At 41.1% G+C, this 14,006-nt stretch overlaps 1 protein-coding gene across 1 annotated transcript in view; it reads right to left on the minus strand.

Annotated features, from left to right (window-relative positions):
- Nucleotides 1-3,335: 3,335 nt before the first annotated feature.
- Nucleotides 3,336-14,006, minus strand: part of LOC148116286 (vomeronasal type-2 receptor 26-like) — a 36,083-nt gene continuing 25,412 nt past the window's right edge. Inside the window, exons 2-3 of the mRNA XM_087886030.1 lie at nucleotides 5,125-5,254; nucleotides 3,336-4,266 (exon numbers count right to left, since the gene is read on the minus strand). Of these exons, the coding sequence (XP_087742156.1) occupies nucleotides 3,362-4,266; nucleotides 5,125-5,254 (1,035 nt within the window). The 3' untranslated portion in view covers nucleotides 3,336-3,361. The remainder of the gene's footprint in view (nucleotides 4,267-5,124; nucleotides 5,255-14,006) is intronic.

Below are 14,006 nucleotides of genomic sequence, written 5' to 3' on the forward strand. Positions count from 1 at the left end.
TGGGAGGTGATGAAAAAAATGGGGAATGGGCCCCAATTCCAGGAGTCAGTAGAGGAGGAGGAGGTTGGTGCAGTGGGAAGGACCTTCTGGGAATGGTTTTGGTCTGGGAAGAGTTGAGACACGCAGGGCTAATTGTTCCACATAGCAAATCTGCCAGGGCAATTTGTACTGCAGTGAATCACCCAGGGTGAGGCAGTGGGGGAGGGTGGCTAGGGAGAATCAGTGGGGGGGCTGATAGGGAGGGGATAGTAGGGAGGGACTGATGGGGAGGGGTGGCCATGGTGGGTTAGCTGAAATGGGGAGGCTGGGATGAGGTGGCCGGGGCAAGGCGACTTCAGCCAATTGTCCCATTTCCATCAGTGTGTTGGGTTGCAAAATTACTATTTAAAAAAACAAAAACAAAACTTTATTCAATATAAAAAGATAAAAATTGTACAAAACGTTCTTAACTCTAAAAATACAATTCTAAATTACTTACAAACAAAAACAAAAAACAGGATTATCTATCTATAATATTTAAACATGTGAATATATATATATATATATACATTAACCTTAATTTCTTAATGACGGTGTATATTTGTTACCTTTAATTTCTTACTATATCTGACTTTACCTTTTTTTCCATTGATTAATCCATTCATACCATCTGTCCCATATTTTGAAATACTGTGAGTCTTCCTTATCGTTTAATTTTAAAGTTAATCTATCCATTTCTGCGCATATGAATATCTTTTGAATTATTTGCTGTTCTGTTGGCAACTGTTCTAATTTCCAGGATTGGGCTAGAGTTAATCTAGCCACCGTGATTATGTGTAACGTGATGTATTTTATTTCCTTTCTACTACTTTTTTTAAGTATACCTAACAAGAAAGTGTCAGGTTTTAGGTCAATATCTTCTTCCGTTATTTCTATTATCCAGGTTCTAATTTTCATCCAATTTTTTTTTTTAATTTTTGGGCAGAGCCACCAAAGATGATAAAAAGTTCCCAGTGTTTGTCTGCATTTCCAACATATCGGGTTAAAATTTGTGTACATTTTTGCCAGTCTAGCAGGGACTAGGTGCCACCTATACCACATCTTGTAATGGTTCTCTTTATATGTTGTTGCCTTTGTTATTCTGCAGTTATTTTCCCATATCATTTCCCACTCTTCCAATTGTATATTTCTTCCAATGTTCCTACCCCAAGCTATCATTTGACCTTTAACTATGTTTTCTGCCAGATCGAACTCTAATAGGTATTTATAAATCTTTGAGATTAATTTTCCCTCTTTGGTTAGTAATAATTTATCTAGTTGGTTAGATTTTATTTCAACTCCTCCTTCTTCACTGTCTTTTTTGTATCTGCTTTGTATTAATAAGTACGGCCACCAGTCCATTTCTATACCCTGGTCCCTGAGCTCTTGCCGTGTTTTTAGTCTTCCATTTATGTCCAGAACTTCTTTGTATCGTATTATTTTTTTGGATGGCTGATGTATTGGGGTGCATTGTTGCCTCTAATGCAGATATCCAGCCTGGGAGTTTCATATAGTGCTTATGTTTAATTTCCAACCAGGTGCCAATTAGTGAGTTTCTTATTATATGATTTTTGAAATGTTTGTATGTTTTATTTCCAATATTCCACAAATAAGCATGCCAGCCTTTTAATAAATCGTGACCTTCCAATTTCAATATTCTTTGGTTATCCAAATTGACCCAATCCTTAATCCATATCAGACTTGCCGCTTTATAATATTTTTCCCAATAGCAAAGTTACTATTTCATCATTGTTGCAAAATAAGGACTATCTCTCATGTTTCTGCAGCTATTACAACTGCTTAAGCCTTCAGGCTTCAAATGCAGGATCAAAACCAATAATGAAGTCTCATAGCAGTATTGCTTGTTAAGAGTATGCCCAGGATAAATTTTCTCCAGAGAATAGTGGGAGGAATGCTTGAAGATCAAAGGATGCATTCATATTTATACATTTGAGAAAGAAGGAGAAAATGATATATGCATAAGAAATAGATGATGTAAGCCTACCTATTCATAATTAACAAACTATCAATTATGTTCCACTCTTCTACTGTTATTATCTTCAACAGAGAAATATTCTCTTAATAAAAAAGTATATCAGTTACGTTGCCATAGAAATTTTGATAAAACCAGAGAATTTGAATTTGCTATTTAATGGGACAATTTGCACACATTCCTCCATTGTTTCCATTTCCCACATGAGAGGCCTTCTGATGGAAATGGAGATGTTATCCTCAACATACCAATTGTGCACTACCCAGGATTAAATGACTACATGTCAGAGGACTCTGTGATTTCTAGGTGCCTCCTGACTTTGATGACTGTCACACCTTGGCACACCTTGAATGACGTTACTGGGAACTTGTCCTCATTAAAGAAATTTGATTGCGATGTTGGGCATGGATAGAATGATTCCTGTGGAGACCTTCTGTGCACACAGATCTCATGGAACAGTGTAGTTTTACCAGGGAAGTCCATGCAATATAATGTCACAACAGATGATTAACATACTGCATACAATTATGACATTCTTTGTTCACTCCTCTCAGGGAAATTCTGCCCAACATTGATGAGGCAGTACTGCAGATCTGGATGGGTGGGGGATTTAAACTCTGCTATTTCAAAACCAATTGAGTAATGATAGGGAAGTTCTATAAAGCCTCAAACATCTAAGGAAACAGCCATATATGTTTAAAAACGCTGATATTGAACACAATCCTTTAAAACACTACCTTAAAAATAAACTAAATAAACTAAGAAAATTTCCTCCTTGAAATAATAAAGACATCTTTTTTCAAGTTTAACATTTTTTATTAGGTTATAAGATAAAATACAAAATACAAAAGTAAATAGGAAGACACAGTGTGTGTGAGGGGGAAACAGGGAGAGAAAAGTGAGAAGAAATTGGGGAAAAGAAAAGAAGAAACATTGACTTCCGACTCCTTCTTTTGCAGTAAAAAAAAAAGCATTAACATCAAACCACAACTTTTTGTTTTTCCATAGTAATATAAACTAGCCATTTCTATAAAAAACATATCAATCTAATGAGTAAAACCCAAAATCAAACTTTCATTTTTTTCCCACTTCAAGCACAAAGTTCAGAAGTGGTTTCCATGTGGAAACAAAGGTACTTATATTTTTTCCTTTAACCAAAATGATCAATTTGGCCACTTCTGCCAACTCCATCAGCTTCTGCAGCCATTCGTCCATAAGCGTCCTTCCATTTTTGTGCGTATAATTGTCTTGCTGCTGTCAACATATATAAGATCAAAATTTTTCATCATTTATTAGAAATCTTATTACATTCTAAACATGCCACAAAGACAAATAAAAATGAGGCAACTCCTAGAAATTTTTGTTTCTTACTATATTTTCTCTACAGTTCAGATCAGGCCTCAGCAGAATAATGTAGCATTTGGGAAAAAAGATACAAGCCAAGAGAGCCGCTCCAGAGGCCAAAATGGAGAAGATCTCCACAGCCACCATCAACTTCCCTTTGGTGCTCAGGTAGGTGGGGAGGAAGGAGATCCAAACACTGCAAAAGACCAGCATGCTAAAAGTAATGAACTTGGCTTCATTAAAACTATCAGGCAATTTCCTAGCTAGAAATGCCACTGTGAAACTGACAAGGGCCAAAAGTCCTAGGTAAGAGAGGACACCGTAAAACATTGCAGTTGAGCCTTGCTTACATTCCAAGATGATCTCTCGAAACAAGGAGTGGAAGTCCAAGTTAAGAAACGGGGGAGAGGTTCCCAGCCAGGTGGCACAAAGGACTGCTTGGATCAGGGGACAAGCTATGACAATGGAGTTGGTCAGTGGTTTTCCTAAGAGTTTCCTTGTCCTATTCCCTGGCTTGGTTGCCATGAAGGCCAGAACCACCATGACAGTCTTTGCCAACACAGCAGAAACTGCAAGGGAAAAGAGAACAGCAAAGGCAGATTGTTGGAAGAGACAGGTGATCTTCCCTGGTCGACCAATGAAGAGGAAGGAGCAGAGGAAGCAGAGCAGGAGGGAGACCAGTAGGATGTAGGTGAGTTCTCTGTTGTTGGCCTTAACAATCGGTGTGTCATGATATTTATAGAAAATCACCAGGACTGCACATGTGTTCACAGAGAGAAAAAGAGTGAGAGAAACTAATGTGTATCCCAGGGTGTCTTGATAGACAAGGAAGTGGATCTTCTTGGCAATGCATTGGTCCTTGTCCTTGTTGGGAAATTGGTCTTCTGGGCAGGGTTCACAGTGAGCTGCATCTGAAATCAAAAGTCTTTGTTTAAGAATTCATTCATTCAAGGAAATCATGATGCACTTATAATGATTCTAGGATAGAATCAATCCTAGATTCTAGGATAAACCCCACTTCCTCAGGAAAAGATTAGAATTTGGGTTTCACAATCAGATAATAGAGGAGGAGTTGAAATACAAGTTGGAGATTCATAAATTCTGCCCTAAAACTATTCTGCATGGAAGTGCTGAGGATTGGGAAAGGTGACTTCTGTCACCAGGGTAATTTAGAGACATCAACTAAAAGGTTTTGCTGAAAAGTATGAGTCCATGCCAATCATAATCATGCCACCAACGGCCTCCCGTCGACCAGTACGTTCCCACAGAGAGGGCCTCCTTGGAGTGCCATCGGCCAGGCAGTGTCGACCGGCAACAGCCAGGGGGAGGGCCTTTTCTGTGGGTGCACCTGCCCTCTGGAATGAACTGCCCCCAGAGATACGGAGGATCCCCGATCTTCGCACCTTTCGCCAGGCCCTTAAAACACATCTGCTCCAACAAGCTGGGCTGGCCTAGTTGTTATTAATTTTATTCTTAACCTTAATTTAACTTAATTATTTGTATGAGGATTTTAATATTAGTAATTTAGTATTTTAAAAATGGGCCAAATTGTTTAATTCTTTTAATTAATTTTAACGTTGTTATTTACTGTTTTTTAACTTGGCTGTTCACCGCCCTGAGTCCTTCGGGAGAAGGGCGGTATAGAAATATAAATAATAATAAATGAATAAATAATAATAAATAATATCAAAAATGATCACAATAAACAAAATAGATTTAATGAATGTTTTCTTTGATCTTGGAAGATCTACTTTTGAAGGCTTGTCTACCTGTCTGATTAGAAACGGTCCCTTCTGGACAAGGATCACAGCGGTAGCAGCAAACCTGCTCGCCCTCTGGAACTCTCCTCCTCTCTCCTGCATGGCACCTCTTCATGCCACACCTGGCAAAGGGGATGGTCTAAAAGAGAAGTATTTGAAATTACTTAAGCAATGAACTTGCTGCATTCATTCTTTCCCTCATTCCTATTTCCCTTCATTATTCCTATTTCTATTTTCAGATTCTCTTCTTAAGAAATAGATTGCCACCATCTATCAAAAACCAGGAACAGCTGGTGGGGGACTCAGGCCATTGGCACTCCCAACCTACCATCAGATGTTGGAGATTGGAACTGGGATCTAAGACTGCAGAGGAAGGCTTGTGACTGAACTACAGTATTTCTAAAAAAAAAAAAACCATGAGGATACTACTGAACATCAATGGTCCGTGGAAATCACTGTTGCTTGCTGTAACTGCATCCTGCATTTCAAGCAGACATTGTTCCCAAGGCTAACCCTTTGTGGAATGACACAAATCAGGCATCAAACGTGTTACATGCAAAGCTGATTTTACACCAAATGACTGCCAAGATTTCTGACTCAATTGATTATTTTTCCAGTTAGAAAGATGTTGTACATCTCAAGAAGAGAATGAATCTTTCCTTGAATTTACAACATTTCCTTGCAGCTCACCTTTGTGCCCCAGACGATTCCATCAGATTTAATGGTGAAATCTTGTCCTGGGGGAGCCTCAGGATTTACTTGCCCAACCTTCTTGGGGAGAAAAGATTGATTGGGGAGGAAAACCCAGTTGAGAAGATCATAACGAGCAGATCCCAGTCCATCTTCTGAGAAGGAGACTTCATCTCCAGCACTGTTGTTGAACTGCACATTCCTCAAATAGGGAAGAATCTGAAAGAAAGGAGACCTTCAGAAATGGGAGTATTTGGGCTAGAGCTATGGTTATGGCTTCTATCAGAACATGGTGACCAACTTGAGAAGATGAATTTATTTCTGAAAAGCTAGCGGAGTTCCCTTGGTGGAGAACTGAGGAATCTGCAGTAACACCAAATATTTAACTCTGAAACTACAAATGGTTTTTCTTTCGTCCTTTGTATCATGTTTCCCTCAAATCAAGCTTTATCAGATTAAGTACATTGAAAGATTTTAGTGCCACATTCCAAAATTAATCATATTTTATTATTTATTTATTTATTTGTCAAATACATATAAGATAACAAATATAAGTATAAACATGATTATGAATACATGAAATGGATATGAATAAAAAGGGACATTAGGACAGTGACGGTAGGCATATTGATGCACTTATGTATGCCCCTTATGACCTCTTAGGAATGGGGTGAGGTCAACAGTAGACAGTTTAAGGGTAAAGTTTTGGGGGTTTGGGGAAGTAACCACAGAGTCAGGTAGTGCATTCCAGGCAATGAACACTCTGTTGCTGAAGTCATATTTTCTGCAATCGAGTTTGGAGGGGTTTACCTTGAGTTTGTATCTATTGTGTGTTCGTGTATTATTGTGGTTGAAGCTGAAGTAGTCATTGACAGGTAGGACATTGTGGCAGATAATTTTGTATACTACACTTAGGTCAGACCGAAGGCGGCGTAGTTCTAAATTGTCTAATCCCAAGATTTTGAGCCTGATAGCATAAGGTATTCTGTTGTGAGCAGAGGAGTGGAGGACTCTTCTCATGAAATATCTCTGGACTTGTTCAATTGTATTAATGTCTGATATACAGTGTGGGGTCCAGGCAGATGAGCTGTATTCGAGAATTGGTCTAGCAAAGGTTTTGTATGCCCCAGTTTGCAGTATAATATTACCAGAAATGAAGCTTTGCAAGATTAGATTAACAACTCTTAATGCTTTTTTGGCAATGTTTTTACAGTGAGCTCTGGCACTTTGATCATTTGAGATGGGTACTCCAAGGTCTTTGACATAGTGAGGGTCATCTACGAGGTCGTATATGCTGTTCCTCCTGTAATACTTGATTACATGTAGTTTTAAATATTTACTTTGTCCTGAGGTCTTGTAACTGATCAATTCACTTTAGTAACAATTAAATAATTTGTATGAGAACGGAGTACAATTCCTCTGATTTTCTCTGCCTGAGAATTGAACAGAGCACAATGCAGGAACCATGTTTGAGGAAATAGAGTCAAGGAAAAGGAAAGGCTCGCCCTGGTTTTTCTCTTCACTGTTCAGAGAAGTTCAACGTCTATCCATTAATGCAGAAAAGTCTGATGTGTTTGAGACAAACAACCCATTAAGACTATTTTGAATCCTGCTTTATGTGCTCAGGTGAACCAAGATTTGCTGCATTCACACTACAACCTGAGCAATACAATAAACGTAAAACTGGACAAATTGGGTGGGGTCAAATAGGATGTTAACCTATAGAAACATAAACCAGGGTTGAAAGGAATCGAGTGTCTTTTTGCAAGTTGGATTTGGGTTCCAAGCTGAGGGAAACGGAGGGTGTTCTACAAATATGCCAACTAGGACTTCTACTGACTTCTGGAAGCTTCGTTCTCAAACACAGCCAGATTGTTCTTTTGCTCTCAGCTGACATCTACTCCCTGTCATGGTTACCTCCTGAAACTCTGGCAACCATTGAAGCCTTTTGGACTTTACGAAGGTCTTTCTTCTATGGATCTTATGGATCTCTTCCCTCCCCCTCCTCTAAACTCTTCCAACAAAACATTATTCTTATTTCATATCTTTCTAATATTTGCTTTTAATACATTTTCCTTTCTAAGGAAGCCACAGAAATTACCTGCCATGACTGGACATTGGCAATCCTCTTTCCAAGCCTCATCACTGTCGGTCGGGCTCTGGATCCATACATTGCATGTAAAGCATGTGCCACAGCATAAACGGCATTGTAGATATTGTAACTTTTACCTGTCATGCTTGTTTCAAAAGTGTAATTTGGCAGATTCTGCAGATTCTCCTTTCCTGTACATATTTTTGCCCCCTTTGGAGGGATCTTGCCTGGTTTGTGGATCTTGCAATCAAAGACTATTTCCCACCATAGAGGGAGAAATACATCCCCTTGTGGGTTCAAGGGGTCTAAAGACAGAACAAAATGATTGAATTCTGAGACATCCCCAGTGTGGTCCCTAAAATGCAAGGCTCCATGGAAAGGCTTTAGAAATAGCAAAGTGTTTTCAGTTTCCTCCACACTAAGTTTCCAATGGGAGGTTAAGATCCAAACATTCTGAAATGTTGTCTTCCTCATTTTTTTATGGACAAACAAAAATATCTGTACCCTGACACTACAATTGGAGTCTCCAAACAGAATAATCACTTCAGTTTTTGACCAAGTCTGGAAATTGAGAAGTAATTTTTTCACCATTATCTGAATATCATCTGATTTCAACCTTTCAGTGAAGGCCAGGCATATCTCCTTCTCCTTAAGCATTGGCATCAGAGTTGAGATAAAATGTTCTCCCCTGTCATCTTGAGGGGCAAAAAGCCCTACCCAGTTCCACTGGAAATACAAGAGCAGCTGGACTAAACCCACATACTGAGGAGATTCCTTGGCATTAATTTGGAAGAAGGAAGGATAAACTCTTCTCTTTCCCTGAGAGAACTCAAAGCCAACCCCGAGCTGGAAAAAATGAGATTCATTTTTTAAAGACAAAGTAAAGTCTTAGGGCAACCGTTGGAGTCACCATTGTGTGGCTTTTCCTCTACCAGTCAGGCTGTCTCACTCTGAATGGCAAACTTAATCTCCTTCCCTTCTTAGGGAGAGCCACCACTTACACATCTTGACTGGTTGTGGTATGTCAGAAGACAAGAAGACATGAGAAGAAACCAACAACCTGATACAGAGAATAAACATCACTAAAATGATGGGTACCCTTTTATGAAGAATAAACGAAGAGTCACAGGCTCATGATGTGCCTCCCCCAAACTACCTTCAATTTCATCTTGGCTTATGTTTGTGCGTGTGATCTTTGTCTATTCTACTCCATATTGTATCTAACGGAGCTATCTTACCTGTGGGACCTTAAAGATGCTGAAGATGGAGTCCATTAGCTTTGAGGATTTGGAGCTGAGACCCCCAATGACAGAGAGCAGAGTGTCCTGAAGGTCACATTTGTAACCTGGAACCACTTGGCCTCGTGAGGAGAGCATGGAGAGGCTGTCTAAGGAAATAAATATCTCCCTCTGGAAATGGCCATAGATGTGGAAGCCAAGGGTGATGTTGGGGAGCAGAAGAAAATCCTTATTGACCTCAGAGACAGCAAACATCAATGCAAGGAAGTGCTGGTAGTTACCGGGTATGAGCCTGTAGTGAGAAAAATATTGGGGAACATTACAGGAAAGCTTGTGTGTTGCTTCACTGATTGGGGGAGCGTTGGGGCAGCAACCCCCAAATTTTATTGGGTTTGGGGTTAGGGTTAGGGTTGAACTTGATTTGAGTTATCTAACCACAAGTTACTATTTGGGTTAATATTATAATTTGAGTTCTTCACTAGGCCAGCACAGTTTCCCTCTTCATTTTTACTGTTTATCTTCTTCTTGTAAAGAGGTTGAGAATTCCTCCCTATTTTAACAGCTTGGTAGTTTATTGAGAAAAGCACAAAATATGAACTATACAAGGACAGTGCAAAATACTAGAAGAATTATTTCTGAAAGGGGTCCCAGAATTAAAAGCAAAGAGACCATCTTTATGTATGTTTCTCCTCCAACTGAAACTTACGCATTTCGTACACGAAGATTCACAGTATTAAATTCTGGGAGAGGAGATTTTACAGTGGGTCCCAAGGGCAAATTCCCACCAATAATGAGATCACCAGGCCTATAGTAGCTTTTTTTTAAATCAATATAATCCCTGAGTGCACACATGGTTTGCAGCCTCTTCGCTGTAGTTGGAGCCAGGAGCCAGAAGAGCATCAGGATCAACAGTAGCATGACTCCTGCCCAGTCATTCTTATCACCTTCCCTCCTAGAACAGAAATCAAGTTTTATGCAGAAACTGATTCAAAAGTTGCTCCTGAAATCTCACTGGAACTTTAGCAGATCAGACACCACCTGTGCCACCTGATGGCCTCAGGATAACTTTATATCAAAAATTATTCCTCTTACCTGTGTTTGGGCTGTGACCATAGAGAGAACAAAGACATGTGAGTCTCTTCAAACCCAGGAGTGAGCTCTTTGCAAGGCAGGCTCACGTGACACGTTCTGCCCCCCATCTGGTGAACTCAGAGATGTTTTTTAAAGCAGGTTTTATCCTGGAAGATCTTTGTGTCTGGAAATCCACAGGGGACACATGAAGAATGACTGTTCTTCTGATAATTGCAGGGAAAGGCCACTGTCCTCTCCCCTTAGCAACCGCTTCTCTTCATGCAGCAGAATGGAAAACATGTTTGTGTCTCTTCTTGTAATTCACAGAGCAGGTGGAGTCATGGGGAAGGTGTGTAGTTGACCTACATGAAAGTGACCCCTGCACACAAGGTGGATTCTGGCTTATGCCCTAGTTGGGTCAGAAAATAGGAGTGCTACTTGGGTATAATGGCACAAACCAGAAATGTAATTTGATGAAGTTTCTCAGGATATTTGCACAAACTAGGGCATTGTGTGTGGGATGGTGGGCAGGTTCCTTGTCCCACGTTTCTGGCGGAGCTGGAGTAGGAGATTTGGATGGCATGGGCTGAGCCCTGTGGTGGCAGCACCAACAGTAGGTGGAAGCAGATGCATGGAGGGTGGAATGAGATTTGGCCTGCAAGGTGGCCATGTGGCTGGCTGCCATGTCTCAGCCAGGATCGCCATGGGCAAGCAAAAACAAATGGTAGGACAGAATGGGTGGGTCAATGGGCAGCCACCACTGCATTCAGCAGGCCAGATCACTTGCCTCCTCTATGCCTCTGCCACCACCTGCTGCTTGGATGGCCAGCCTGGCATTCCCAGTGTTTGGACTCAACTGCACAGCACGGGATGTGGAGCCCAGTGAGCTCCAGGAGGCTGCAGCTACTGCCAGACCATTGACCCCTGTGCACTCCTCACCTCCTATGCATGCACAGGCCTTGTGTTTGACCTATCTGAGCTAGAGCTTCTATTAAGGCCCACCTCATGGCAGTACAAGGCACAAAATGTCAATATTTCTCCATTCGTATTGCACTTATTATTGCACTGAGTGACACCCTATGGTCTTTTTAAAGATGATCCGGAACCTTCTGAGTAAGCCTCACATGTAGGTTTTCCTTCAGGCCTCACAGAGGAATTATGAGCACCAGCTTCTCCCTCCCCACCCACTTCCAAGAAAGCACAAACTCTTGAGAACTTTGTATTTCAAAAGGAACCTTTTATTGAAAGGGATGAAAGCTAGTCAAAACTCAAAGCAGGCTCTGGGGTCCCTCAGGGCATGCAGTTCAGGATAAAGGAAATTAGGAACCCCCTCCCTACCTTCCGATGTGGATTATGACCAATCTGCTGGTGTGAATATGAATTGCACCAGCCTCTCTGACAAACAGATATGAAGAGCTTTGTTCTGTCCCCCTTCCCCACACAGGCAAACACACCACCAGGCACGCCTGCCAAGATTTTATTAAGCAATCAGACTAGAAACTCTTGCAGATAAGAGTTTTGGCAGTAAACTGCGAAATGCCTGCCAAGTCAGTTTCCACTCACAGTTAGCAAGAAAGCGTTTATCCTCAGTCCGGTTCAGTAGCAAAAATTAATCCACGAAGCAAGAATTAGCCAAGGTCCAGCCCAAATATGCACAAGCCAGATTTCAGGTAACACGATGTAACTCTCAGGTTTTTAACTTTGACCGTCTCAAAGGCTGAAGAGCAATCACACCCACTTTTATTCCTTGTGGGGTGTGGCTCAGTGACTCAGCTCAATCTCTGGCCCTCCCACGCCTCTTCCGTTGCTGCGCATGCTTCTCCCTCCAACACTGCCTGGGATCAGGATTCATCATCCTCACTCCCTATCTGTTGTTGTTCTGATATGCTTTCCTCTTGGCATATCCCAGGCTGTTCCTCTTGGCCTTTGGATGGAACCTGAGGCATTGCCAGAGAGGAGGGTCCTGGAGAGGGAGGCCTTGTCAGTTCCTCCCCATCACCTTCTGAGTCCTCTTCCTCTTTTAGGACAGGCTCGGGAGTTGGGGTCACAACAAGCTTCTCACGGTCATTTTACAATCCACTGGCCCCCCACCACCACCACCTTCCCTTTCATTTCTAGAGGTGTGAGAATTCTCCAGGCATTCCTGGGACCAGGCAATGGTTATAAATCAGGGTAAAGTTTATACAAAGAGGATCAGGCAAGAAATTGGATACTTATGATACATAGGAAAAGAACTACATGTGACAACTCCAAATCCTCCCTTTGTTCCATGAAGAATGGCAGATACATGGATCTGACAGGAATTCTCAATGCATCTGGTTGATAAAACTGGATCTGTTCCCAGTTGGAGGCCAAGCATGGTGTAGAACCTCTGGAGATGGCTGGGGAAAGGATTTACCCAATTATCTAGGAACAGTTTGACATTGTTGAGCCCAAGGAAGTCAACAGAGTCCTTGGGATGTAGATGTGACCACTTGTGAACTAGATCCATGTCCCTCTTGGCTGGTCAAGGTTACCTGGAAGATGGATCCAAATGATGGTTAATTCATCCTTGAGAAAGAGGTTTTCTCATCATCCTTTAAAGAGATGCTGTTATGGCGTCTGCTCAATAAATCTTTGCTAGACCCCACCATGCTGATTATTTCATCCAGTCTCCCACCTCCTCTTTTAAGAGAAGGTGATTGAGAAAGTGGTAGGGCTGCATCTTGAGAGGATCCTGGATTAAGTGGATTATCTAGATTTCATATAGTCAGGTTTCAGAGCCAATATGGGATAGCAACATCTTAGTCATGGTTTTGTATGATCTCTGGTGGAAGTAGGATGAAGGTCATGAATCCATTCTTGTTCTTGTGGACCTTTAGGTTTCTTTTGATATGATTGATCATGTATACTTTTGAATTGGTTCCAGGATTTAAGGAAGTGAAGTAGAATTTTGTGCTGGTTCATCTCCTTCCTCCATGGACAGTTCCAATTATCACAAGATTATCTCTAGAGGGAATGAGAGTTCCACCACACAGCCTCTTTGTGAGATGCCAGAGGACTTGGTGCTCTCTCTATTCCTGTTTAACACCTACATTTTACCATAGAATGAGATATGTCTTTATGCAGATGATACCCTGTTGTACATCTGTGTCCCAGGTGAACTAGCAGGTACAATGGATGTTCCTTCATGGTGGCTGGATGCTGTGGGGATCTGGATGGGGAACGAAAGGCTTCAACTGAACCTTGATAGGATGGAGACTGTGTGGGAGGCTGGAGGGCTCCTCTATCTGAGTGTTTATCATCTTTGGATTTTAAGGGTTGTAATGCCTCATACTGAGCTGGTGTATAATCTGAGGGCACTCCTGGACTTGCAACTCTTCCTTGAGGAACAGGTGACAGTTGTGACTAGTCAATCCTTTGTGTAACTTCCTTGAAGAACATGAATTCATATGATGTATATTTAATGGAAATAGTATGTCAACACTAACAAAGAGAAGGATTAGGGTTAAAATGATAGCAAAAAGATAAAGATTTCCTTTTCAATTACGTCTGACTCTTGGGGATGATGTTTCTTGGTTGAGGAATCAGTATTGTTTGAAAACAATTTCCATGGTGATGTGGCCAGCATGTATGTACTATCTATGTACCAAAGGTGCATAGATAGCACTTTTCCAATATTTGAGATGCAGTCCCACCAAAGAAGGGGTTAATTTATTTTCCAAATCATTTGAGGAAGGAGAAGAATAATGGTTGGAAACTTATCAAAGAGAGGCCCTAGAATGGGAGAGAAATAATCCACGGAATAGGTTGCCTCCAGA

The sequence above is a fragment of the Pantherophis guttatus genome, chromosome 1 (genome assembly GCF_059756535.1).
Source record: "Pantherophis guttatus breed Tessera chromosome 1, ASM5975653v1, whole genome shotgun sequence".
In the NCBI taxonomy this organism is placed as follows: Eukaryota; Metazoa; Chordata; class Lepidosauria; order Squamata; family Colubridae; genus Pantherophis; species Pantherophis guttatus.